General features: G+C 38.6%; 1 protein-coding gene across 1 annotated transcript in view; it reads right to left on the reverse strand.

Annotated features, from left to right (window-relative positions):
- The window catches only part of TNKS2 (tankyrase 2), a 32,446-nt gene extending 10,726 nt beyond the window's left edge, over window positions 1-21,720 (reverse strand). The window contains exons 1-19 of the mRNA XM_086616242.1: window positions 21,519-21,720; window positions 15,375-15,599; window positions 14,329-14,424; window positions 13,981-14,017; window positions 13,595-13,670; window positions 12,156-12,250; window positions 10,892-10,958; window positions 8,556-8,742; window positions 7,502-7,623; window positions 6,895-6,986; window positions 6,714-6,792; window positions 5,511-5,682; window positions 4,723-4,802; window positions 4,125-4,270; window positions 3,569-3,734; window positions 3,046-3,265; window positions 2,535-2,644; window positions 1,619-1,807; window positions 593-845 (exon numbers count right to left, since the gene is read on the reverse strand). Coding sequence (XP_086472368.1) covers window positions 593-845; window positions 1,619-1,807; window positions 2,535-2,644; window positions 3,046-3,265; window positions 3,569-3,734; window positions 4,125-4,270; window positions 4,723-4,802; window positions 5,511-5,682; window positions 6,714-6,792; window positions 6,895-6,986; window positions 7,502-7,623; window positions 8,556-8,742; window positions 10,892-10,958; window positions 12,156-12,250; window positions 13,595-13,670; window positions 13,981-14,017; window positions 14,329-14,424; window positions 15,375-15,599; window positions 21,519-21,720 — 2,614 coding nt within the window. The remainder of the gene's footprint in view (window positions 1-592; window positions 846-1,618; window positions 1,808-2,534; window positions 2,645-3,045; window positions 3,266-3,568; window positions 3,735-4,124; window positions 4,271-4,722; window positions 4,803-5,510; window positions 5,683-6,713; window positions 6,793-6,894; window positions 6,987-7,501; window positions 7,624-8,555; window positions 8,743-10,891; window positions 10,959-12,155; window positions 12,251-13,594; window positions 13,671-13,980; window positions 14,018-14,328; window positions 14,425-15,374; window positions 15,600-21,518) is intronic.
- Between the last annotated feature and the right edge of the window lie 6,148 nt (window positions 21,721-27,868).

Below are 27,868 nucleotides of genomic sequence, written 5' to 3' on the forward strand. Positions count from 1 at the left end.
ATTGTACAGTAAAGCATAGACACCCTCACACTGCCTGTGGCAATAACAGAGAGACAGAAATTCCTGGTCTTCTGAAGATGGGGAATAAATACCTGTATTACTAACCAGTGGCAACTATTACTTAATCTACCCTAGTACTCTAAGATTTCTACCCCTCCCAAGAGCAGTCTTTGTGCTTCCACAAGATAAGTAACTAGCTACCAGAACTGCATATTCAAATAGAAAATATCTGGAGAACTACAACATTACAGAAATGGCCTTTTCAAGATATCTGATCTAAGAATAGCCTCTTAGAAACTAGATAAAAGTTTGTAGTAAAATTCTGCTTGGTATGGAGCCGAATTTCATTTGACTTCTCTTTTAAAACACAGTCCACTGTTTTGTTTCTGTACAGCAAAAAAGGAACGTTTTAAAGATTCTGTAAGGGCAAAGTACTAAAATCTTATATTACAAGACTTTTAGACTTCTGTTCCTCATTAACATCATAAGGAATAGGGATACTGCGTATGTCATAGTAACTGTGTGTATGTGTGGCAAACTTCACACTTCTGAATTCTTTTTACCATATGGTACCTAACCGAGAAAACCTCACCTTCTTTCTTCTCCAGAACAGTAGCTCCCTCTGCACTGTTTGTACCAACAACAGAAGGAAGTTCAGAAAAACTACCCGACAAGTTGTCAAGACTACTTGCAGCTGACAGACTCGATGGACTGGATGGAACAGAAGACAGGGAATCAGCTGCAGAACCTGTAGTCTGAGACACACTTATAACTTGAGGTTTGTAGCAGGTCGGTAAGGCGGAAGGAGGCATTGCTGCTGTCAATAATGCGCTGACATCATCTGCCTAAATAGCAGAAAACAACTTATTAAAACAGAGGAACATTTTTACATGTTTTTTCCTAGAATGCATTATCATTATTCCAGACTTCTCAAGCATACTGCAAAATAAATAAATGTGTACTGGAAAAATATGCATTTTACAATGCAGTTTACAAATGGCCTTTTGTGCCAACAGCATACACGAAACTGTAAAATGTTTATAAATAAAAACTGTAGTGAGACAAAAAGTAAAGACTTCAATATTTCTAAAAAACTTCAGGGACAGTTAAATAGAATTCATTTTCTAGGAAAAACGAACAAGAGCTTCTACTGGCAAGCAGAATTTGTAAAACAGAACAGTACTCTGAGTGTAGCATTGAATCGTATTACAATACTTAGAAAAAAACACACTTGAAAACTTAACACCCAGATAGTTTCCTGAATTTATGTTGCTACAAAGTTTGCTTACATTTTATTGCCTCAATTTTTGTATTAGTCAAACTATAAAGAACCAAATTAAAAGCATCAAATTAGAAGCATGTATTCCTTTTGTTGTTTGTTAGTTTTTTTTCCCCACTCCATCCTTAAATAAGAAGGCTGATCAAGAAAACATTTAAAGGTTTATAAAGGCTCTACTGACTTTCCTTACCAGGCTTGTATAAACACCAGAGAAATCACAGTATTTAAAATTTTGCAGAAATTGCTGTATTACTGTTTTTTTTAAAAGGATAGTTTTCAGTCGAGCTGCCACAAATGGCAGGTAAGTAGAGACTTCCCAAGAAAAGCCTCATCACTTACAGTGACCAGGTCCAATGGTGTTTGTCCTTCTTGGTTTTTCAGAGTAGGATCAGCCCCATGCGCCAGTAACAAGGCACAAAGCTGTGTCCTTCCTTTCTGGGCTGCTTCATGCAGAGGTGTGAAAGCCCATTTGTCTGTAGCATTCACACATGCATTATACTTTATGAGTAAAGCTGCTACATCAACATGCTGAAAAATAAAAACACCTGTTAAATTCCAAGGTACCAGTGTATTAAACTAACTCAGAACTATTATTGACAGTTCTTTGTAATCCTCATTCTGAATTTCCTTAGAATACATTTACTTTTTAATTATGATTTTAAAAAAGGCATTAAGACAAGGTGTATTCTTCCTCACATGTAACATACCAGTAAACAGCTAAGATTTCTTCTTTTGTGAAAATAGGACAGACGACAACAGAACCCCACGTCCAGGGGAATCTGAAGGAAAAAAGCCTGAATTTGAACTTCCTGTTTGGAAGTACTCCCAACTGTTCAGATTAAAGACTTGATCAATGCACAAAGATCCAGGAAGCCCACAAAAACAATCAGTGTCTCAACATCAGCCACATAAGTGAAAACGAGACCCTGCTGATAAAATTTGACCAGCACAGGTAAGGAAATGCATTTTATGGAACATCTTTCAAACTGCTGGCTTCCTAAGTGTTTATGTTCAGAAAACTCAACTCTGTAAATTCCAACCATGATTTTACAAATTCTAAGGAATCTTCACCTATACTATTAACTGACTATGACAGAATTTTTTTTTTTTTTTGCGTTTTACAAATAAGGTTACATTACAACTCAATGGCAAAAGCATTCTAGAGAGTATTGGCTAACAATACTGTCAATTAAATATACCACTTTTATTTACTTATTTTTAAAATAAACAAAGCCTCAAAGTTGGAGATATTTACCCCATAAGATGCCGCATTATGCAGAGGAATCAAACCTCCTTTATCCTGTGCATTCACATCTGCTCCATGCTGTAATAGGTACTCTGCAACCTCCAAATTGTTGTAACCAGCTGGAAGGTTGCAAAAGGACAGAATAAATAGAACATATTAAAAAAACATCCTCGACAGGCTGTAGAGAAGTGGTAATTCACTTCAATTACTTGAAAGTTAAGATGTCATTCCCAGTGAAGACTGTATTATGTATTACCACCCCACTTAAGGGTATTTGGTTTTAAAACTTTTGTCAATAAACAATAAAAGATCCTCTTTGGCTAGAGAGAATCGGAAATTAAAGTCACTAGAGTTAAACAGTTTAGAAGAGGAATGTAAGATTAAAATGCATAAAATACTTTTTTTTTTTTTTCAGGAGAAAATACAGAATCCTATCGCTTGAGGCTACACTTTAAACTTCCTAGACATAAAAAGTTCAGCCACAGCAACTCTGATCAAACCTGCTAACTAAAACACTGACCTGCTAAATGTAGTGGTGTTGAATGCCGTCCTTGCGTGTCTCGACAGTTGACATTGTCAGGTGAACACAGCTTTTTCACTCGGGCCAAACAGCCTTTCTTTGCAGCATCTAGTAGAGCTGCATCTCCTCTAAGTAGGTCTTGAATATCAGTATCACCATCTTTAACAAGGTCTAGAGGAGTATTTCCATCTCTGTTTTTCTTCGTTGGGTCAGCTCCATGCTGTACACATCAAAACCAGCTGGTAAGTATGTAAGTAGAATAAAAACATTGCATCTTAGGCATCTTATGCCTTATTGAGCAAATATTCTGACACATATTTGAATGCTTCAGAGAGCGCCTTCCACTTATGGCATGAGAAAGGACAACATAGTTGCTAATAGTATCCCTTTTACTGAAAAGGTACATTTCACTATAATCATGTAGAAACCACAAAACACAGATCAATTTGTCAAAGCAGCCCAATCACGTTTCAAACTGAACAAGAGAGAAAAGAAAGTAACCTCTCTCCAACGTACGTAATACCTGTAACAGCAGTTTGCAAATCTCGTATTTTCCTTTTGCCGCAGCTTCATGCAAGGGAGTGAATTTCCACAAGTCAGCTACATTGACAACTGCACCATGTTTAACCAGCAGTTCTGCAACTTCATAGTGACCATACGAGCAAGCATTATGTAAAGGGACAAGTCCTCTGGAAATAATCAAAAAAAGAGAAAAATTCTCTTTAAAAATTGAGTCTTTTTTCAAAGTGACATAGACTTAAAACACAATGCATCTTCAACAATTGAACCAGAACAAAATTTTTTTTTTTTTATGCTTTCTACAATAGTCTACTGTCAAAGTGGTAAAAATGCAATCAGCAGTGGCACTGAAGAGAAGTAAAAACACAGGGCCAGACAAATTCTTGACGCAAAATGCTTTTGTGGATATTCTGAACATCTTCATTCTAATAGAACTTCCCATTAAAATACAAAAACTGAGTGTCTGAAGAAAGATGGGATGCTTATCAGCTAGCAATATTCAAGAGCTGACAGACATCAGCAATTACAATGGCCAAGAAAACATACATTTGAGTATTTACCCCTTATCTTTTGCATGCACATCAGCTCCATGCTGAAGAAGATATTCAACAACAGACACCCTATTGTATCCAGCTGCAAAATGAAGTGGTGTAGACTGACGTCCTTCAATATCTCTGCAGTTCACACTTTGAATCGTGCATAGTTTCTGTAAAATCCCAAAACAAAACATACATCACTATATATAGTGTTGGCACTCTAAAGTATTAAAATACTCCAAATCAAAAAATTTAGTCATACAATGTTGTTATACACATCTAATTTTGAAAAACTGCTTTCATTAAAAAGTTTACTTACTCATTTATTTATACATAAAACCTTTACTTTTCACAGATCATGTCACAAGAAAAAAAAAAATTAAATGCTCCCTTCTCCCAAATCCACACCTGTAACTTCTTATTTGCGTTTTCTATATAAGACGAACCACTGGAGGTGGTGAACATTACATTTTGTCATCTGTAATATTTGTGCAATATAAAGGTTGTAGGAGAGAGATCACAACTCTAAAGCAATCAGTGAAGGGTTGTTTGATTGCTTGTTTTGAGAAATTATAGGTTGGGATACAATTCCCTCTCATTTTTAGGACAGGTTTAAGCTTACTTTTACAGTATCCACATCTCCAGCCTTTGCAGCCTCCAGCAACTGTCGATCTGCATCAGAATTACCTAATGGGATACCTTCTGCAAAATAAATAAGGTTGCATGACAGGTAAGTGTATATAGTTGAAGAAATTTGTTAAGACAGGATTTGAGTATTTCAAAGATTTCCCTTTAAAAAAAGTTACACAATTATAGGTAAGTTTTGTCTTTTCTTACTATCTACAACTGTGTAGCTATTAGCTTTAACAGTGTTTGCAAAGTGGCCTTTAGCAAGGTGCTTCCTATTACTTTTGAGAACTGTGGAACCAACTAAACATTCTTATTTGAGTTTCAGAATTAGACTGCATCAAGAAGCTTACCTATGTGTAAAATGTCCAAACCTTACTCTTGGAAATCCATATACCCTGTTGCCTCTGCTCACAAATGCAAAGCAGCCATTTTTTGCTTTGAAACTCATTTTCTACTTACCAGATTCCCCCCTCCCTATGCCAAGATTTTTCCGAAATTATTCCAGGTGGCTATATCATGAAACATTCTGAGCATCTCTGACAATCTGTGTAGCTGCATACTGGAGAGTAAATGATATTGTTAACTACACCTAGAGCAGGCACTCTCCCTATGCACATGTTTATGGAATAAGAACTGCACAACCCAGTACTGTCTTCTGTAGAAAGTACTACTTTTTTTTTTTTGACTTGTGTTCACTATTATTTCTTGACAGCACTTGGAATGGCAATTAAATGAAGCACACATTACTTCAGAAGCGTATCTTGAATAAATCCGTTGTACCTTGTAGTAGCTGTTGCACACTTTCAGTCCCCATTTGTAAGGCTGTAAAGCCCTGCAGAGACACAATGGAAGGATCACATCCAGAACTCAACAGCAACCTGCACGTCTGAAGATGACCGCAATGTGCTGCTCTATGGAGAGAGGTCTGGCCAAGATTATCTAATGCATTAACCTAAAAATAACATAGATGAGAAATACCACCAACAAAACTTAATATTAAAGCTGTTCTCATTGCTGACTGGGAGAGTTTCACAAGTATTTTTCTCACTTTAATTAAAAGAACAGTTTCAGCATACTTCCAAAGGTCATGACATTTCAAAAGATAAAATTTAAACAAAAGCAGTTCATAAAGTTATAACTACGTTTACTGAGGAAGAATAGCCCCCTTTTAGAGGCAGCTGAATAATCCACTGTAAACAAACAGTTACAGCAATTTTACCACATACAGGCTGTTATTTTGCTCATGGCAGCACAAATCCTCAGTGCCAACACGCAGAACAGCTTTTATCTGCACTGGTTTATAGTGGTTTTTCAGATTGAGGACTTTTTATGTGTTTCAGTCAAGGTGTATTTAACACTTTAAAACTCCGCGCCCAAAGGTGGCTTGTATTCCCTACTGTTCCTCTGGTTTTGATCACTGCTTTGGAAACTTCACAGCAGTCAGGCTGTTATCAAACTTCCATGAGAGAGAGATTCTATTCAGTTTTGGAGGATTCAAGTATTACAGAGAATCTCCTTTTCACTTTCTGTGGAAATTTGAACTAAACACTATGTTACGATTTAACATTTTGCTTTCAATGGCATTTTTGCTGCACACAACATCACGTAAAGTCTACCTGCTATACGGTTCAGTCTAGCTTGTCCTTGTTTGTATATATCCTCTACTTTTTTTTTTTTTCCTTCAGTGTTTCATCACTACTGCTGGACAATGAAGCACCAAATAAGACTCTGTGAGCTTTCAGTTAACAATGAGAAGAACTACAGCGGCGCTTCTTATACAATAGGACCAAAACAACGATGATGCCTCAATGTATAGCAGTGTACTGATGGATTGATGGCCTATACCTGAAGTGTATAAATCTACAGCCTTCCAAAATGAATTATTTTAGGAAACACTGTCTACTCAGCTGTCCGTTCTCATAGTATGAAAATCTGTACAGTAGGTAAACCTCAATGAAAAAAAGTATGAACAGTAATTCATACCTTAGCTTCATGTTTCACAACTACTTCAACAACATCATTATGAGCCTTTTCTGATGCCACATGCAGAGGAGTCAAGAAGCTTTTTTTTTTTAAAAAAAAAAAGAAAGAAAGAATAATTCAAAGAGTAGTTTGCAAAATCTTCTAAACAAGCACTTAAGAGTATTCATTTGTAACCACTCACTCTTTTGTTTTTTCGTTGATGTTTGCTCCTTTCCTCAGCAGCAATTCACATACTTGTTTTCTCTTAGGATATGGAGATGCAGCAGCACAGTGCTGAGAACATTAAAAATCATAGCATTAACAACTAGCTATCAATATACAGGTTTTACTGTTTGCAGATCAGCTGGCAGTTAACAGTTGGTTGTGTGCAAAGTCAACAGAAAAAAGAAAAGCCAACATGTAGAAGCTTATTAGTTCAGGAGATTCCACATGGGCTTTTGGATTTACTCTGGTATGTTCCAGAGCTCCCCCTCCAATAATTGCTGGAAACCTTCAGGCTTTACAAACAAAGCTAACATACATAGCTTGCTGTTGCTTAAAACTAGACCATTCCACAGAAAAACAGTCATTTAGACAACCTAAATTAAACAGGCAATTTAGATTAGTCTTAACATTAATCTTAAGAACAAAATATTAATCAATGTTACTTGTTTAACTAGAAACCGGATATTCTAGGTTGGTCTGAATTACATCGTTTGACATTGAAATTTTTAGTTCTAAACTATTACCTAGTATGCTTAAGTGTGCTACAATATATGCAAAATAATTAATAAATCCTGAGATATTACCAATGCTGTCTCATGTGTTTGAGGATGCTTGAAGTTCACTGTCTCCAAAGAAAGATGTTTCTTTATACGAGCTACATCCGATTCTCTTGCAGCCTGTAGCAGTGAGTGACCTTTGAATTCATCTTTAAAAAGAAAGAAATACATACCAGAAGGTTACACTTCTTAACTCGTTAAGAGGGATCAAGAGCATTGTTTCTTTCAGTTAGGTAAAAATATTCATTTTATTCAGCAGACCATAGTGCAAGCATTAAGCTTTTACATCACTTGACAGAACTTGTTAGCTAAGTCAAAACACTACAGGAATGTGCTTTGTTTCTAAACCAAAGCCACAGACATTTAAACTGGCTGAACAAGATCTATTTCACTCACCACTGTTCTAGGTTCACCTCTTCACATATGTGCCAATTCAAGCAAATATAAAACTCTACTTCTGACCTGTCTTTGGAAAATCATTTCTAGATGCTAACACAAAGTTTAACGTAGCATTTACTGATAATTTTTGTACACATCCCAGAAAGTTATTGTTTGACCACTAAAGGACAGAATTTGAGGGCATTCTTTCCCACTCCTTCTGTTTTCTGGACACACACACAAAAAAAAAAATAATCAATGTCTTTCATCAATTTCTTTGAACTTTCAGCGTTTGTGGCATACTCAAACATATTTAACATTCCAAACAGTTATGGTTTTTCTTCAAAGAAAACACAGTGGAATAAAAATGACTTTCAACAGTCTCGATGCAATGACAAGAGCAAGTGTGGAAAATGAAAGTGTACTGGCAAGGTCGTGAGGGAAAGCGTGTATTCACGGAAGAAAATGTACAAAACCCGTCACAACCACATGACTATAAAACTGACAATAAAATTATTTTAAATGCCTACATTCAGAAAAATCTAGCAATCTCAAAATATAAACAGTGAAGCGTACTGTTTAACATTGCACAATTGCTTGGCGTAAGCGTTTTCCAAATCTGATTTCTGACAGGTCACTGTCTAGGGAATTTAAGTACACGTTACAATCTATAACTGTAAAACTGGTCTCACTTTATACTTACATGCTAATCGTTCTTTCAATTGGGGTGTTGGAGCCAAATCAATGGTGCTTTTGTTGTGACAGTTCAACAGCGTTGGGTCAGCACCATAACTTAACAAAAGAGAACATACTTCCACCCTGTTCTTAGAAGCTGCTTCATGCAGAGGGGTGAATTGCCACAGATCCATTGCATTCACACATGCTCCATGCTTGAAAGGCAAAGGGGTAAAAAAGATGCAATATCAAAACCAGATCATTAGAAAAAGACTTCTGTCATTAGTTTCAATGCAGTAGACTGTTAAAATAAAAATCAATGTTCATATGCAAACTCTATGCAAGACATTCTCCACTCATTCATCTTCAATATAACACATTTCAGCACATTGCAGTTTTTAATCGCCTAGTGTCTCACAGGTACATTCAAAGCAGCCAAAGGCAGGCTAGCCTCCTTTAGGCTTTCTCCAGCATCTCTTAAAAGGAAAGCAGCTCTGCTACAGGTCAAATCAGAGAAAGAGTCTAATTCCTAATATACTCCAAATCACCTTTGAACAAGCCTCTGTTTCTTGTTGATCTAGAAAAAGTCTAGAGTGAACAGTTGCACTAAGATAAATACATGTTCTGTGAACAGTCCCCAAGATACCTAGAAGGAGATAAGCACTCAAAGTTGACTTCAGTTCAAAACATTTAAGTACAAGGTTCTGCAAGTAATATTCTTGAATTATTGATATCAGTGTAATTCTTTGCCGGTAACATTCTGCACGCACTTGGAGTTCTGTTTGTAAGCAAGTCTGATAGGACATGCTTTTTCCCGTTGCTCCTGTTAAAGCCTCATCCAACCTGGCCTTGAACACTTCCAGGGACGGAGCATCCACAACTTCTTTGGGTAACCTGTTCCAGGGTTTCACCACCCTCATCGTAAAAAATTTCTTCCTTAGATCTAGTCTAAATCTCCCCTCTTTCAGTTTAAAGCCATTGCCCCTTGTCCTATCACTACATGTCCTTGCAAAAAATAGTCTCTCTCTCGCTTTCTTATAGGCCCCCTTTAGGTACTGGAAGGCTTCTATAACGTCTCCCCAGAGTCAACTCTTCTCCAAGCTGAACAGCCCCAATTCTCTCAGCCTGTCTTCAGAGGACAAGTGCTCCAGTCCTCAGATCATCTTCATGGCCCTCCTCTGGACCTGCTCTGACAGGTCCATGTTCTTATGTTGAAGGCCCCAGAGCTGAATACAGAACTGCAGGTGGGGTCTCACGAGAGCAGAGTAGAGGGGCAGAATCACCTCCCTTGATCTGCTGGCCACACTTCTTTGGATGCAGCCCAGGATAAAGTTGGCTTTCTGGGCTGCGAGCACAGAACACAGCTCTAGCTTAACAGTTAAGAAATGCAGTAGTGTCTAGACAAGAAGCTTTTTTTTTGTAGTACCACAACTCTTAACGATTCACTTTATAATTGATCTCTGAACTAAAAAAAAAATCTTGACTATTTGTACTTACTGCAATATATGCTTATTTCAATAATTTTTTACTTAATTTTTGCTAAACAAATAGAAAGACACATGGAATTAGTGAGGACTGAGACATGCAGAATATAACGGTAACAGCCATTCCCTGAGCATCCAAACATCTAGAGTTATCTAATAGAACACCCCCAGCTGTTGTAATGATCATGACTTGCTGTAGCAGCTGAGAACGGGCATAGTTCAAAAGTCCTTTGGTGGACAACACTCTCAGATTTTTGCAGGCCACATCTTCAAGCCACTAGTTTAACGTGCATCATACTTTAGCTTCAAGATTAACATAATCCAGATAAACCAATTCATTTCTGAGAGTTCACTCACGTTAGGAAAATTCGTATGTTTTTCTTGCTTTGGGGTGAAGGATACAATTCAGGGCCAGAATCGATGTTGTAAAGTTCATTCCCTCAAGAGACTGATTACTCTTTAATTTTAAAACATTTATGATATTTACCACTATTCTTTTCAAGAACTCCTTAATACTCTGTCTTCTGAAATATTTTTTTATTGTCAAACTCACAATATTGCTCAGTTTTAGTATTTTTTTTGTGTAAGGGTGGGAAGGTTGAGATTAGAAGTACTTACTTGGTAGTACGAAACCATTCAACTTTGGAGCAGATAGAGTTAAAAATACAAAGCGCATTTATAAGGAAACAGCTTCCTTGCCAGCAGAAGATTCTGTAGCTGCAGCTTAATAATCACTAACTTGTAGAGCAAAAGGCATCTATCATTCTTTAAGTTTTGTAAGTCAAAGTACAAAATAAAAAAAAAAAAATCCAACTTGCATTAGTCTATTATAAACTGTTCTTATTTAGTAATATGTAATTCAATCTCTTTAAAGACCAACCTTTACTAGAAGCTCTGTTACTTCATAATGACCATAGGAACAGGCATTGTGAAGTGGCACCAAATCTCTATATTGGAGAGAAAAGGGAAGGATGATTATCTTAGTATGCATATTTGAATTCCAAATGCATCTATAACATTGCAAATGCCACTATGCTGCACCTTGAGCATTTAACAAAAACAATATCACAGATGTTCAAATGAAGTTGAGGGGAAATACGAAGCCGGAGAAGAACCCAGAAAATCCTGTCAGCATTTTTCAGAACAATAAACGTTCAAAATAATAAAAAGATGAGAAATTAATTACACCATCTTACTGCAAACGAAATGGTTCTGCTCAGACTCGGAACCCTAAGCAGGAAGAACTATCGGCCGCTGATTTTCAGGAGGGACAGTAATTATTTCCTTTTTCACAAGAACATTTCTGTAACATTACTTCTCCCTTGGAAACTAAAAAGTCTTACTGGCTAATGTTTAGCTGTACAATATTCTACAGTAACAGCAGGACTACAGAGGTTTTAAAGCCAGCTTCATACTCTTTCAAACCCAGTGGTCTTAGGAGCAAACGAGAAACTGCCCAAAGGGAATTCTTTCACTGTGGGCTGGTAAGGGAGAAACGACGAAAGTGAAATCCAATCACAAGAGGACAATTAAAGCTGTCTGATCAGGCAGCTACTTATGTAGCTGCAAAGAGATCCTAGGAAAAACGGAAGAATAAGAGTTTGTTTTTCATAATCTTTAATGTACACAAATACACATTTTAAAACTAGGTTTTTTCGTTATATTTTATGTAACTAAACTTGGCATGTCTACATTTCACTAAGTTTCCTGACATAACAACCAAATGTTTGAAAACGTAGTCCAAATAAAACCTCTGGAAAACAAGTCTTCAATTTTTATCATATTCTTTGCAAAAAGAAGCACAGAAGCTTAAAAGTAGAAAGAAAATTAAGACTGAGTTAATCATCTAAATATTTGCTGAACTCACAGTCGTGTATGAAGGCATTTTATGGAACAAGAGATAATAATTTGGCCAGTGATACCTAAAAGGTAGTATGTTCTATGGTCAGCATAATTTGGATTCTACTGATTCACAAGTCTCAAGCCTGTACACTTTGCATTTTGTCATAACAGAAAGGTTAAAGACAGCATAACGCTCTCAAGTAAAAAAATTCTTCATGGTTAAAATAGTATTACTATTCTTCACTGCATCTCGATTTTTAACAAATTCTGTTTATTCTGAAAAAAAGGAAAAATGAACTTACCCTTTATCCTTAGCATGTACATCAGCCCCATGCTGCAGCAAGAGCTGTACTATTTTTACACGGTTGTACCCAGCTGCTAAATGTAAAGGAGTAGACTGAAATGACAGAATGTAGAAGTAATCAGTTACACTAAACCAAGGGTTGATTTTGTAACTGTTTGCTTTAAAACTTGTTAACAATACTAATTACTGAAGTCCTTAAAATACTTTCAACATTCAAAAAGAGTGCTTGAATCAGTCATTTCATAACTATGTTCATTGTTTACTGACTACTCTCCCAGTCCTCTTAAACACAAACACTGAATTTGCTCCATCACTAATACATTCTGGCAACGAAGGCCCTCTTAATGCATTTTTGAGTCCTACAGTCCATTTTTGTCTTTTAGCCTACCATAACTATAAATGCTTTGCTGGGACAAACTATGTCCCTTGTGAAAGGGGAAATAAGACGGCTATTAGAAATGACGACTGCTACATTATAAAGAGGTCTCCCTGACAATCAATAGATTAAGTTTAGAAATTATCAACAGAGATTGTCATCCACATCTGTGAGTGCACTAAGTTAGTGGGTGTGTGGAGGCAACGATCTTCTCTTTTAAATTCTCACCCTCTGCAGAGTGGTCAGGTCTGCTCTATGATCTTTCCTAGCAAACCCACTCAAGCGTATCCATCAGCAGCACCAAGGGCAGAGCCACAAATTAGTGAAGAGATATCTTGTCCTATTCATTTACAAGCCCATCAACTGAACTGACTTTGGACCGTTCCTAGAGGATGAGTCTCATAACCAGAAGATGAGAAAAATAGAGATATGTAACTATTATGGAGATCCCAATATCTTACCACAAAGCCTTAAAGAGGAAAACTCATTTGAACAAAACTTAAGTGAATGAGTACACATACTTAATGAGAACAATGAGGATGCCAAAAATTCGCACTCTATAATAGTCTGAACCTTCAGTAGGCTAGGGGCTGAACCTAGGAGACTGTCAGGATTTTTTAGAACAGAGATCTTGAACATTTTTCACGTAGTTCTTTACCAAAACTTAAAGCCATGAATAGTTTGCTCCTGCAACAGCAAGGATAATTTACCTAGGGTGTGTGGCAAAGAAGGGGCCTGCAGGTACCTCTTTGTGATAGCTACAATAATCTATGAAAAGATCTCCCTTCTTTATCACTGCAGATACGAAGGTCAAGCAGAAGTTCCAGTTGAAAAGATGTTTGTTTATTGCTCCTAGATGGAAATACCTACATAGTCCTTTTAAGGTTAAAAAACAAACAAATGAAAAAATCAGCTAGCTGCTAGAGAGGCACAATCTTATTTTCCCACATATATTAAAGAAATAAACAGATTCTATGTTTAACATTCTTAAAATGTGGTCAAACAATAACTGAAACATGTAAGAGTGAAATAATTTTATATCAGTTTTTAAACAAAAATACCTTTCTGCCATCACTTGCATGACAGTTAACATTTAATGGTGTAAGAAGAGACATCATCTTTTCCTCATTTCCACTCCTGAAAAACAAGATACGAAATGGGCAGTTTTCTCTCTATTCCAGTTTTTAGTAGCTTATTTATATTTTTATATTTTTCCTGTTATAATGTTCAGCAGATGTGTTCTGAAGTGATACATTCACTTCTGTATTGTCAGCATTAAGGGGAAAGCAAAAATGCATATGTATAACTATTTTTGTAGCTTTATTCACAGATAACAGTCAAAGCTTAGCATCTAGATGGAATGCCAGCTCAAAAGCCAATATATACATTCATTACATAACATTCTGAAAATATAACTAAATTCCAGCTATCTTCCAAACATGCGTACCTGGCACTTTCTAAGAGTTCATCTTTCTTGTATTCACCTGGAAGACAAAAGGGAGTTTCTTTAATTGTTAAATAAATATCTATATATGTGAAGTTCACTACCTATCCTCCTCTTCCAAAATTTTAGAGAACATAAATGCTAAAAATTTGACAGTCCATTACCGAACTAGCGCAATAAACTGTTTGTCTAGAACATATATCGTCCTATATCTGAGATGACGAAGGCCATATGGGAAATTCTATTTAGAATTAGAAAACAGAGAGAAGTTATAGTAATATCAGAAAGACAAAACCCAAAATACAGTATTACATTCATTCGACTATAATAAATCTGAAGATTATCACTTACCAGTCAGCACGGCTTTTGCAGACGGGTCTGCTAAATCCAAAGCTGTTCGTCCATCTGTGTTCCGGATGGTTGGTTCAGCACCATGCTGCAGCAGTACTACAAAATGCCAAAGTTTTCCATAAGAAAACAATTCAGCAACACAAGGCTTCTGAGACATATCATTAATGTAAGATGCAAACAACAAAAGAAACATCCAGTTACCGGTCCTAACTTCCCCTCTCAAATTTTTCATGTCAGAATTCCTTAATGTCACTTGTGAACAGCTGAACTAGTGAAACATGCCTAGACACCTTTTGTGAGAAAAAAGCAGAGCAGAAATGGAACAATCTCAGCTGAAAGACTGCAACTGACACACCATAAAAACCAGTAGCTACTTCACATCAGCTCCAGAGCATGCTGCCCCAATCCACAAGTGACTACGCCCTAAACTGTACACAGCAGCAGCAGGCCACGCATCTTGCACTCATATTGGGGCCAAACAGGCAATGTTATATCTACAACTCTCCAAATGTGCTCCTTAATTAAAGTAAATGAGAGTAAACCACACAATCAAAAAATTAGATTTTTGACTACCCGAGTTTCTACCTCTTCCTAATTCTTGAAAACTGTGTAGGCAAAACAAGTGGTCAATATAATTGAAGTTTCACCACTCCTCTTAACTAATTTAAGATGGCTGCTACACGTAAAGACAGAATGAAACCATTATTAAAACCAGTTCTGTTCTTTTCACTGCACTGTGAGTAGCAGCAGAAGGCAGCATAAGAGCCTAGGCTGTAGCAGAAAAGAATCTAGCTCCATCATGTCACTCTAAAGCTCTTTCCTCATGATGTCAATGTGAACCTTTATACTTAAGGAATTGTCAAAAACAGATCTAGAAACTTGTTTCTTATAAAACTGGCATATGAATTTAAGTTTATGAAAGATTTTTAGTTTTAATCCTTATACCAGCCATAGCTTCATAGAATAAAAAACAGTCTTTAAAAGGTTCTTGAATCTTCACAGTGAAGAGAAATGAGTCAGTCACAGGAAGAATGGGAGAAAATTACCAATGCAGACATCTGTCTTGCCCTTAATGGCAGCTTCATGAAGGGGAGTGTAATTCCAATTATCCCGAGCATTGGGATCTGCACCATGCCGCAACAGAAGATTGACAACTTCGGCATGACCGAAAGAGCAAGCGTTGTGAAGAGGAATAAGGCCTCCATCATCTCGCGCATGGACATTGGCACCACTTTGAAGTAAATATTCAACTACATCCTTCCGACCAAAACCTGGAAGAGATAAAGGGAGGAAAGGTGTCATAATTGGGTACGAAAATTCCCTGTCTCACATACACAGATTAAAAACCCAAACTTGAACAACAGTAACCACTCTAAACAATCATAACTGGCATCCTATACTGAAGGAACATTTACACACTAAGGCTATTTTCGAAACCCCTAAGAATCAGATCAAAATCAGTAGAAAAATAATATTCATACAGTATTTGTATGATACTCTGTCAACCCACAGCCAGTTTGTGGATGGACCAACAGATGAGCCCTGGGAGCAGTAAGGATGAGACTGGCTACAAGCCAAGGTATATACAATTTATATTCTAAGCTTTTTAAAAAAAATTCATATTAACATGAAAAGTATTTTACAGAAACATACAGCTTTTTTTAAAAAAAGCAAGTAAGCAGCACTGCTTTCAGGTTAAAACTAGAAGTGTGGCTATTTGCTTTCTAAGGAATAATTAACATAATGTGCACACAGTTTGAAACGATCATTTAAGAAAACCCTTAGGGACATAAGAAGTTTATCTGAGACCATTCTCTATGGAAGAAATTTATTATGAGAGTATGCACAACCATAATTTAAAGACATTTGTAATGCCTACCTTCAATGATACCTAAAATGATTATAAAAATTTGATCATGACTGAAGCACAAAAATGCTCTTACACAATCTGAAGCACTTTTTAACGAATCTATCATTCAAGTTAGCAGACAACAAAAAAAAATAAGCTCACTTGCACATATGGGGCTAGAAACATATCATAAATGAGGTAATTGCTCTTAGAAGCCAATTCTATAGCAACTATTGTTTAATTTCAGCTGTATCTCGCACTTTTATATAACAGCAAATAAACCAGTACATCGAACTGTATCTACGTTTTCTCTAATATCTCCACAAGAGGCCAGAATGATTTAGGACTTCTGCTTGTAACCATTATGCCCATCTGGTTACATTCCAAAGGCCACTGCCTACAGAAATCCCTCAAAAGTCTCATGAAGGTCTCTCAGAGTCTTGGCGGTTATTGGGGCAGGTAAGAGCCGTATTTTGGTACATATCAGACTTGTGCCAAGCACCTTCTGTGAAAGAAGCTGTGTGTGTAGGACTTGGCCCTCCCTGCTTGTAGTATCTGAGTGCAAACTGTTGTCCTGAAGAGATCAAGAACCAGGTGGGGAGGAAGTCTTGAGCTTCTCCCTCAGACTGAACCACCAGACAATTGCCAACACCAGCAGTACTCAAATTGTGGTAAACTTAAAACTTTGTTACATATCGTCGGTGGAACGTAGGCAGGTTTAAGTCCCTGCAACCATAACCTAGAAATGTTTATTCCTGATAGCCACACAGCATTTCAGTGACAAAAATCACAGAAGCATATGAGAAGTATCAGCATTTTAGACAACTGAACTTTTTAGTTTTAGTTTAGTTGCAACTCAACTTTTTCATAGCACACTCTTCACTAAACCTGACTATTCAGTAAACCCTTCTCCCTGACTGACAGCAACTGAAATCCTGGAGCAAGAAGCACTTTCACCTTTGCTGTCTGGAGCTCAAAACTCAAACATTGCCATTATTAAGCAAGCTGTATATGCCAAAGATTAAGAGGCCAGAAAAGGTATTCAGAAAAGACTTTGTTAAATTTTATCTTTCTTCCTCTTCCCTCAGAAGTCTGACAAGGAACCACACTCACTCCCTACAGATTTCTGATTCTTATAAAGATAATTTTATGTGAAACTTTTTAATCTCAGCACAAACTCCAAGATATTTTCGAGTAACAGTCACAAGACGTATTGGTGATGTGCTTTAACTCTCCAAAATATATTACTAATAATACAAATCTTAGCTTAACTTTGATAGAACTACATACTGTACGTCAAATTAACTTTTGAGTCTCAACATTACAGTTACCCATCTCACAGCTGACAGAAGGTACCTTGCCTGTCCTAACAGAGAAAAGGAGCTCAGCACACTTGCGATGAGAACTGGATCAGACCTCTGGTCCACTCAAAAACAATTTATCTGCACAGGCAGCCATATTCACGGCACGTGCATACATATTTCTGCTGTAAAAAAAATAAAAATCAATACCTATACAACATATACCCATGCAGCTGTATTGTCTATATAGTAAATTATATGCAGCATACTTCTCATTCTTAAATAAGTTTAGCTTTCATAACTAGATATTATAAATATTCCTTCCCCTAGATGAGGCTTTGGGCAACCTGATATAGGCAAAGGTGTCTTTGCCCATGGCAGGGGGGTTGGAACTAGATGATCTAGAATCTATGATTCTACGGTTATTATTTTTCTTACATGTGTCCTCCTGATTTTTTCTTATGTCTCCAAAATTCAAAAAGTTTGAATGTATACTCAAAATTTGCTAAATTTTTCAAGGATCTACCCAGACTTTTCACAAATGACAGAAATCTGCTCAAAGTCCATCATCAAAGCTGTTATTTGATGACAGATCGCTTGGTATCTTCTTTCAGTACCAAAAAACGTTTTCCAGAACTGCTTTAGTTATGTCAGAGAAGCCTCTGATCAAATTCTCTAACCAGAAGTTACAAGTCTGGAGCTAAAGATCACTCATTCTTGTACAGAAAGCATTCCTGTCTCTCAAAGCTTTGATGCATAGCCATGGTTTTGAATGTAAAATGCCAATCTTAGCAGGAATCAATACTTTAATTGAAAATCAGCTGTAGTAAAACCTCATCATAGGTGCAGAGAATTCACTTGGATGCCCTGTATTTCGCACGAAAGTTCAGATACAGTTCATGAGCAGCCCATAGCTGCTCTCTGGGCAAAGCCTGCAACCATTCAGAAAATACCCCAAGAAGTATAGCAACACCCCTAAACTACCTATTAGTTATTTTAAGCTTGAGACGGGCTCTTTTGCATCACACCAATTTTTGTAACTTCTCCTCAGCACTGAGCGCGCAGCTGAGATTCCTTACTTCCTTGTGGAAGCATCTGTACAAGAGGGCACCATGTACAGAAAGAAAAGGATTTTCTCATTATTTTCTGAAGGATGTACGTGTCCAGAGGAGGTGGCCAAACTCTGTGCAATGCTCACTCTCTCCTCTCTCTTGTTTTCACTGAGAGTGGAAAAAGGGCACAGCCTTTACTGACACACAGAAGAGAACCACTACCTACTGTAACAGTTCGTTTTTGCCATTAGTTCACTGCTGCAAAAACAATTTCAACACTTCAAAAAAAAATATTGTCATTTTTAAGGAGTGGGTTTTTTTCCCTGGCTCTTGAGTTTCTATCGAAAGATCAACTAAATGGTATTGGTATCACAGCTTGCAACTGTGCAAGATAACTTTCTCATCATCATGACCCCATTACTTCTTACTGCAAAGTAGAGGGGCTACTCTGGGCCTCCAGCTGACACTCTTGTACAATCTATGCCAGCTGAGTCAGCTGTGACTGCACTTGTTCATAGCACAGCTATGACACTGAACTTGTCAGTTAAAAGTCTGTCACTTTTTGAGGAACAAATCCTGAATATTATCCTTTAATTTTTTTTAAAAAATATTTATTTATTTACAGTCACTGTTGTGTCATAATTGACATTGACCTAATTTTGATGAGATGAAAAGCTACAGAAACAACTGAGCTCCGATTCTTCTCCCCTGCCCCAGGCATCCATTTTTTGGAAGAAAGTCTGCAGGAAGGGCATCTTGGTTCCTGACAAGTCCCTGAAACCTTGTGATACTTTCAAGTTCGACATACACTGTAATGAAATTGATTGACTTGAGGGAGTATATGCAGCTTATGGTCAGAGAGGACTAAGCCTATTATATTGCAAAGGGTGGTGAGCTCTTGACTTAAGCTTTCGTACAATTTATCTACCACACACACAATCGTGTACTACAAAATCCGAAGACTAATCTTCACCAAGATCCCAACATGTATTATTTCTAATAATGACACATGCTCAGGGACACCTTGCAGTATTATTTTTTTTAAATATATTTTAAAATTCACCATTATAAAACGGCAAATGGAAAAAGAGGAATTTATTTCTTTAAATTACTAGGTAAGATTTGGGAAAAGACTTATAAAAATAGAACTCAAGTTCAGACACCAGAATGCCACTAAAAAAAAGAAAAAGAGCAATACAAAACCTATCTTCATAATTCAGCTCCACCTCTTCCATAAAACAAGTCTTGAAACCGAATGAAACTAGTCAGAGAAGTTTTGTAATGTATTTTCTAAGAACACGTAGCCACCTAAGCTATACAAAGCAAGAATACAACAGACTTTTGCTTTTACTTCCTGGAAGGTAATGCCCTTAGAGACAGAAGACAAAAGAACATAGTATTACTCAAACTGTGAATCATGGGTTAAAAGCAAAACAAAACAAAACAAAAACAATAACCCTAAAATCCAAGAGTTACTTATGTCCATCTTTCACACGGAGTCTATTGCAGGTGGGCTGACAACAGCAGAGTTCTACCTGAAGCAGTGGAAGAGTGCTAAATCAAGAAATTATTTTATGTCACATACTAACCAGTAACTTTCACCATCTCCTGCAGTTTTGTGAGAGAAGCAATTAATTTCTCTTCATCAAGCCTGAAGTACACGTAAGCATGGCAATGCCCTCTCCCATTCACACACCAAACTGTTTAACATTAGAAGTCTAACAACTGCATGAACTTATTGCTATGCAATTTTTAAAGGAAAAGCTTTCTATAGGTCAGGAGTTCTGTTTTTTAAAGACAGTTCACTCCTGTCCAGAGAGATAAACTAGATCACTATACCGCACGAGGAACTCCTTAGGCACAACAGGAAAAAAAAAAAAAAAAAAGAAAATCAAAAAAAGAGAAAAACCCTCACTTCTCCAAGATGCTGTAAAACATACTCATACGCTTACAAGTTCAGAGTTTAGTAGTGAACAGGCAGGACAGCTGCATATAAAAAGATTGCTGCAAAACTGTTTTCCTCTGACAGGATGTTTTAAGTTGTCTCCTGGGCTCTCTTGCTGATCCAGTCTCTCAAATCTGTCCAATGCAGCTATCCTGAAGAAGCTTTAAAGAAATTAGATCTCTTAAGTCTACTGAATGCGAGGAAAAGACAGCTTAAGTAGAAACCTTTTCCAAAACAATCTGGAGAAGAAACAAACATCTTTATTATTATTCATGTTTTTTAGCTGAAAATACGCTGCTGTCTTCTGCAGCCTGCCAGCCTTGGGGTCCTACATCTGATGCTGCGTTAAAATCAAAACAAACAACATGAAAACAACAGTCACAGTCAGGTCTTAGTCTGAAAAGGTGGGATACAATCTTCTGACCTGTTGCCAGTGAAAGCAGTTGTTCCGTGATGTCAGCTGTTTGCATACCTAAGTCCCGAATTAACAAAGTCTATTTGCTAAAGAAAGAAAGCAAAAGGCTTAGGAATGGTGTGTGACAGGCACCCTTCATGGGTGAAATTCTAAAAAGGAACAGGCCTGCTGAAATTAATGGAAGCAGTACCTGGAACATATGCCACCTGTCAGAGCTCACATGCCACAACATGAACAGTCAGAACCTCGGTCCAGATGTCCTCAGCGCCAGCTGAGGTGGGTTGGGTTTTTTTTTGGTTTTGAGAAAGAAACAAGACGACACCGGTACCACTCGGCCATCCACGCCTGGAGACGGCCGCAGCCACGGGACGGGCGCCAGACGCACACGGGGGCTGCGAGGCGCTCCGACCCCCGCCGCCGCGCCCGGGCCAACGCCGCGGCGGGGCCTGCGGGAAGGCGACGCACCGAGTGCTCCTCCGCGGCTCGGCCAGGCCGGGCCCTACCCAGGCCCCGCGCCGAGAGGAAGGCGGAGGTGCGCGGCCCGGGCAGCGGGCCCGGCACCCGGCGGGGCTGCTCCCCGGGCCTCCCCTTCCCCACAGGGACGGTAACGGCGGCCACAGGCCGGTACCTGCGGCGAAGTGCAGCGGGCTGGACTTCCTGCCGGCCGTGTCCCGGCTGTTGACGTTCTCGGGCCGCACCAGCCGCTTGACCCGCTCCACGTCCCCGTTCCTGCAGGCCTCGAAGAGCTCCCGGGCGGGCTCCGCCGCCGCGCCGCAGCCCGGCGCCTCGGCCAAGGCGGCCGCGCCGCCCGCGCACCGCCGCCCCGCCATGCCGGGCCCGCCAGAGCAGCCCCCGCCGCCCCGCTCACAGGCCGCGGCCCTGCGCGGCGGCAGCCCTCGAAGCGCGCCGCTGGGCGGGGCGCCGGGACCGGCGCATGGCGGCGGAGGGATCCGGGCGGAGCGGCCGCGGCAGCAGCGCCGCTCGTGGCCTCGCTGCGCAGGCGCCGTCCGGCAGCCGGGGAGGTGGCGGCGGACATGCGCGGCGGGCCGCTGTCTCGGGGTGCGCCGAGGGTCCCCCGCGGCCGCCGAGCGTGGCCCGGGGGCTGAGGGGGCCGCGAGTTTTCCCGCTGCGCTCTGGGAGGCGCTGCCGGGGCGGGCGGGTATCGCCGAGCCGGGGACGGGCTGGGGAGGGCGTGCTGGAACCGGGGGGCTCACGGTCTACCGGCCATTTCCACTTTGTGAAACTCTTGTGTCAAAGTGCCCTCTCTCGTCTCGGCCCCCGGCCCGGAAGGCCCTTACTGCTGCGAAAACAACCTGAAACTGGATTTCTGTTCGTGCGACACAGTTTTTCTGTGCGCTTTTTTCGAACTTCGGGAAAGAAACGATGGAAGATACCACTGATAACAGCCTCTTTTAGTCTGCCGCTCGCTCCTTTTTAAGGGAAGATCGGTAGCAACAAAATTCGAACACACAGCTAGCAGTTTGTCCCAGAAGAATAGAAATGTTCCTTTGCTGCTTACATTAATTAAATGTAGATTAGGAGGTGACAACTATTGGGAGAATTTTTGTTTCCTGTAAAATGTGTAAGACTGCGTTTTGGTGCTAATAACTTCATAATGTAGTCAAAAATCTTACATAGTTACTTACATAGGAAAATACGTTGCTCAGAAGGAAGCTAAGTGCATAGTAACTATGAAATTGCACAATACAAAGTACACAGTTTTCTTAATCTCAGAATTAACGTACTAGAAAATACTGTTGGTTGGCTTTGCCAATTCGAGGTTTTGGAAAGGAACAGGGAGCATCTCTCTCCCTCTTGTGAGCCTAACAAGCTTGGTGGGGAAGCTTGAGGTCGGATAGGACTAACCAGAGGATTCATGTGGTAACTTTCAAATGTATTTTTCCACTCATGCCATAGTAAAACACTTTGGAAAAGGTGGTTGAATAGGGCCAGTAGCTTTCTGTTCCAAAGGAAAGTGCCTCCAAACTCAATTACCTTGCAGACTATTGTTTTAGTAACAATATTATTTAGTTTACTATTTACTAGTAAATTAAATGGCCTAAGAACAAGGAAAGAGATCTGGCTGCTAATTGTACAGTTTAGTCGCTTCCATTCTGTTAAACATCCTGTCTCTGGAACAAGGCAGTTACATCCAAGTCGCCTGTCCCTGGTCCATGCTAATGCCTAAACTGCACTCAGGAATTTTCTTGGGGAAATTACTAGCTTTCCCTGGCTAAAACCATGCCACGGTAACAGTTCAAGGTCCAATGCCTGTGTCCATGTCCTGGCACTGTTTAGTTTGCTGATTTACGCATAGCCGCAGTAGAAGCGTGACAGAAAATGCAGCCAGCACGAGGATGGAGGGCATGTGCTTTGACAAACACATGATGCCTCGGTCGTGTGTATTTTCTGTCGTCCCACTGCTTTTCTCCCCATTACCACTTAAATTATAAGCTGTGTTCAGCAGGCAAGGAAAAGTCAGGCCGCGACCAGAGTCTCTCATACCAGCTTTGTCACACATGCGTAATTCATCCACTGCTTTGCATGGAGCCATAACGTTCTGGCATAAACTGTCATCAAATGTGGCTCATAGGCCTGCAGCCTTCTCAGACCTTCCCAGAATCTCCAAAGAATACATGATGAAAAATGCCCTTTCTACGTGCAGGCTCCGCAGACTGAAAACAAGATTGGCAGTGCTGCCATTTGTATCTTTTACTAGCCTCATTAGCATAGCTGGGAAAAAAACATTCTTCAGGCCTACAGCAGAGGTAGCAAATGCATTAACCTGAAGTTGGCTGCTTACATTCCACAACTGAAGAACACATTATGTATCTAGAAGTGTGTGGAAATGTAAACATCTGTGTACATACAAAGACCTGTTTCCCAGGCCACCTAAAGAAGTTTAAAACTAAAACAATTTTTCACTAGTTGTGTATAAACTCTGTGTTTCTTTCCTTGGCAAAAGCTATTATCAAATTCTAATGGAAAACAATTTTAAGTGAGTTAAAAAAAGAGCATGACTGTGAAATATATTGCTATTATGAATCTAAAGGAAAGAATCTCCTCATTCTTTCCACATCATTATACCAAAAAGATACTAATATTCTAAAGTATCTGTATTCTGACTTTCTTTTCCAGTGTGGCTTTCCTGATAGCTTGGGTGTAAAACTATGGCAGGTCTCTGTGAGTGGAAAATAGTTTTTGAATATATGATACCGTAAGAGCAGCATTCAGTTAGACTTGAATTAAGTGAGTCACAGACTCTCAGCATATTTGAGGATTGGTGTATACTAGCCTTCACACTCACTTTTGAGATTCATATAGTGTAAAGTAAATCTACTTTTTATTTATGTTTATATATTTTATGAGATAATAATCTGTAAAATTCAATGGTTTCCTCCAGTCATTTGTACAGTAGTATGGTTAGAAAACCATAGCTGAAATATATGCCAAATCCCACCCAATATATGCGGTAGGGATTTTTTTCTAGAGGAAATGGGGGTTATAACCCACCTATTACTAGCACCATCCAAGAGGCTTACCCATAGACAGCTTGGAAACATTTGACTGCTATTTTTTTTGAAGTGTAACTTGTTATATATCAATAGCTTCTACCTTTGCAGAACATTTATGTTAGTGGCATGACCCGGCCTAATAGATGCATGAAAGTATTTTTGATGTGTGCCTAAACAGTTTATTTGGAAATATGCTTGGGTGGTCGCTAGAGGGCAGAAAAGAAGAAAAAAGGAAAAGGAGGAAAAGAAAAAAAACGAAAAAGGGACTGTTGGGTATGGACAGACTAAGGCAGCCTTGAAAATTAGCCCTTTTCTTTTCTTCTTAGGAGATTAAAGCTTGCTTATGGGTAGACACATTGTCCATGCTGATCTGCAAGGCAGTCCATCAGATCCAGGCTTTTCAGCTGTCAGCCCTTCACTTCATGACAATTTTTCAGCTCTTTCTAATTGGTCCCTGCAGTGGTTTGCCTTGTTCTTGGAAGCAAAGTAAAATGCTAGAATTAATAGGACATTTCAAGTGTTCAGAAATTTAGCTCATTCCAAAAGAAGAATGATTTAAAATTTATTCCATTTGAAGTATTTCCAGATGAGACTTGGGGGAAAAACCTCCAACCAACAATAATTAATGCTGTACACTAGGAAATAATAAAACAGGCCTATAAAGAAAACAGGCAATTCTGGAGAGAAACAAGTGGTGTATTGTTTAGTTACTAAATTTTTAAAACTATAAATAGAAAGTTTCTATAAAACCATAAATAGTGTAAGCTACTTTTTTTTTTAATTTAAGAAATATGAGCTCATTGCAAAATCAAAGCAGTACAAGTTGTACAACAGTGAATGTTTGTACAACCAGATTTTTAAAGTAACTTACTCTCTCCCTTCGCAGTCTTGTCTCATCTCATCTACCAAGTACTTTGGCTACTCATTTTAAGCAGGAGCTAGTTCCTTTTCTCTGCCAGTCACTCACCTGTAGCTAGTGGCGTATTATGTGTGCTAGCTTTGTTTTACCAGCAGATGGGGGTAAAGTGGAATAAATATAAAATGTTGTTCTGGAATAATAAAGAGATTTTTTAAAAAAATAGATGAAAGAAGACTTGGAGATAGTGAAGTACTGAGAGACTGAGCATTGCAGAGAGAAGCAAACATAGAGCAAGCATTGCCTCTAGGAGATGTGGATACACTGTCAGTTGTTGACAAGCTGTAATGGTAGGCAATTTAGTTATCGAAATACTGTACGCCTGTATGCAGCAACCAAGAGAACTGTTCAGCAGCTTGGTGACCAGCTGTGGAGATGACAATTCACATGATATATTTAGAGAAGATTCTTTTTAGTCGCAGGGAGAAGCTTGTGATCCTGACACCAGAAGCACAGATAAGTATATGAGAGTTCATGAAAACTAGATTACACAGGAAAAAACCCTTTAGTCCAGGCCCTTTGTGATTTCTTTAAAATTATTCCAGTTTCGCTGTCAAAGATGACTAGACATACACATGTCTAGAGGGCTTAAAGGGAGATTTGTCTGGTTTTCTCTAGTGCCTGGAACATGCCTGGGAAGACAGAGAGCTTTTTTAAAAGCATAGACTCCACACATGCGAAACAGAATTATGTGGGCTGCCGGCATGGGAACATGGCAAAGACCTGGGAAATTGTTATTTGGTATTAGGAAGAAAGCCACGAGTAGCAGAGGAGCAGTAGGGCCAAAGATTGGCATTGACTAGGGATGTTAGCAAAACAGACTTATTTATATCTTATTTAGGTACAAGAATATGTAAAAGCTAAAAACAAATCAAGGCAAACTGGAACATCTATCCAACTATAACACATTCAGCTTTTCTGAAGCCAACCAAAAGATAAAAAAAGTGGGTTACTTACTTTATAGTTTGTCTAGAACTGACTGAGATGGGAAGTAGTAATTCTCTTGGAAAATTCATTTTAGAGGGAGAAAATTTCAGAGGAGCAAGAACTAGTGGCATAATCTCCATGCATTTAAACTGCAGTACAAGTGACATTATTTTAACAGATTTCAATATGAGTTTGGGGAAAAAAAAAAGCTTTGAGGGTGTTCAGGCATCTTCACAATCTAACCTGAGCATTTAACGGAAGTGTCCAGTCCTCTGAGTAACAAAATGGAAGTGTCCAGGTCCTCTGAGTAAGTAACAAAACAGGCAGGTTTCTCACTGATGTACTCTTAATTGCCTTCTGAAGCACTTTGCCGTTTTCCATTGATGTTGTAAGAAGCCTATATTTTTATTTTGGATACCTAAATTGGTTGCCTATAGTATGTAATGTAAATACCATACAGAGGATGCAGTGTGAAGGAAAGCAAAGAAGCGACTAAATGTAATGGTTTTTTAAAAAGTGCACAACTACTTGCACATAGATTGGTAAGATGTTATTTCAGGACAGATCTTTGAGAGGCGATCTCTCAACAGTTCACATGATGGCTTCTTGGAACAGCTAGTTCCACAGTCTGGGAGTAAAAAAAAAAGAAAAGGCTATTCTTGACTTAAGCCTAAGCAACACAGTTACTTGGTTCAAGAAGTAATCACAGTTTCACTGTGAAGTAATGATCAAATCCAATGAATTTCAACATTTCTAATGGAAGGCTTCCGCTGAAAAGTAGTCCATAGCACTGAATCAGAAGAGGAATTGTGATAAAAAGGAATGTCATTAGAGTGGTATTAAGATCAGATATGAAAACATTAAAATCCTAAGACTTACCACGAAGAACATATTTATGCAGATTTTTAACCAAGTGGCAGAAAATAGGAAACAGGTTCAAAAAGTTATTGAAATCAAATTCTAATGGTCACAAATTGTTGGTAAAAGCCAAAGAAAATAGTAATTTTTTTTTTAAAAAAAAGTAGGATTGTGAGAAGTGAACACAGACGTATATATCCTGCTAAACATAGTTTATCATGGAGCTAAACCAACACGACAACTGGAAACTTCTTCTTTGGGATGATTTTTCCAACATCTTATCACTTGTTGAAACTAGTAATAATGTCTCAGGAAGGGTAGAGTACATTTTGTCAGGGATATTCTTGGATAAAAAAGTTTTGTGATCCATTAAAACAATTCTTCTGTTCCTGCAGGCAAGGTTTAAAATCTGCTTCCAAATATATTTTTGTCTGTAAAAGATAAACCTCAAAAGACTCAGACATTCACCAGGTAAACATATTTGCGTTCCTACCTGAATGCGGGGTAGGCAGCCACCCTGCATTTAAGGGACTAATTCACATTTAAGGGACAACTTCTTCAAGTAGACAAGTGAATTACTTCTCTTTCAAGTGCCTATAAAAATAGCTGTTAAGACATTTTAAAAATAAAATGTCTTGGGCATCGGTGCCACACACACAAAACCCATGTGTGATCGATTAAAACAATTATTTACAAATCAACTGAAAAATCAAATAAAAAAAATTGATTTTTTAATTGAAAGAAGAGTTAGTATATTGGTAG

This window comes from Tauraco erythrolophus, chromosome 9 (genome assembly GCF_009769465.1).
Source record: "Tauraco erythrolophus isolate bTauEry1 chromosome 9, bTauEry1.pri, whole genome shotgun sequence".
NCBI lineage: Eukaryota > Metazoa > Chordata > Aves > Musophagiformes > Musophagidae > Tauraco > Tauraco erythrolophus.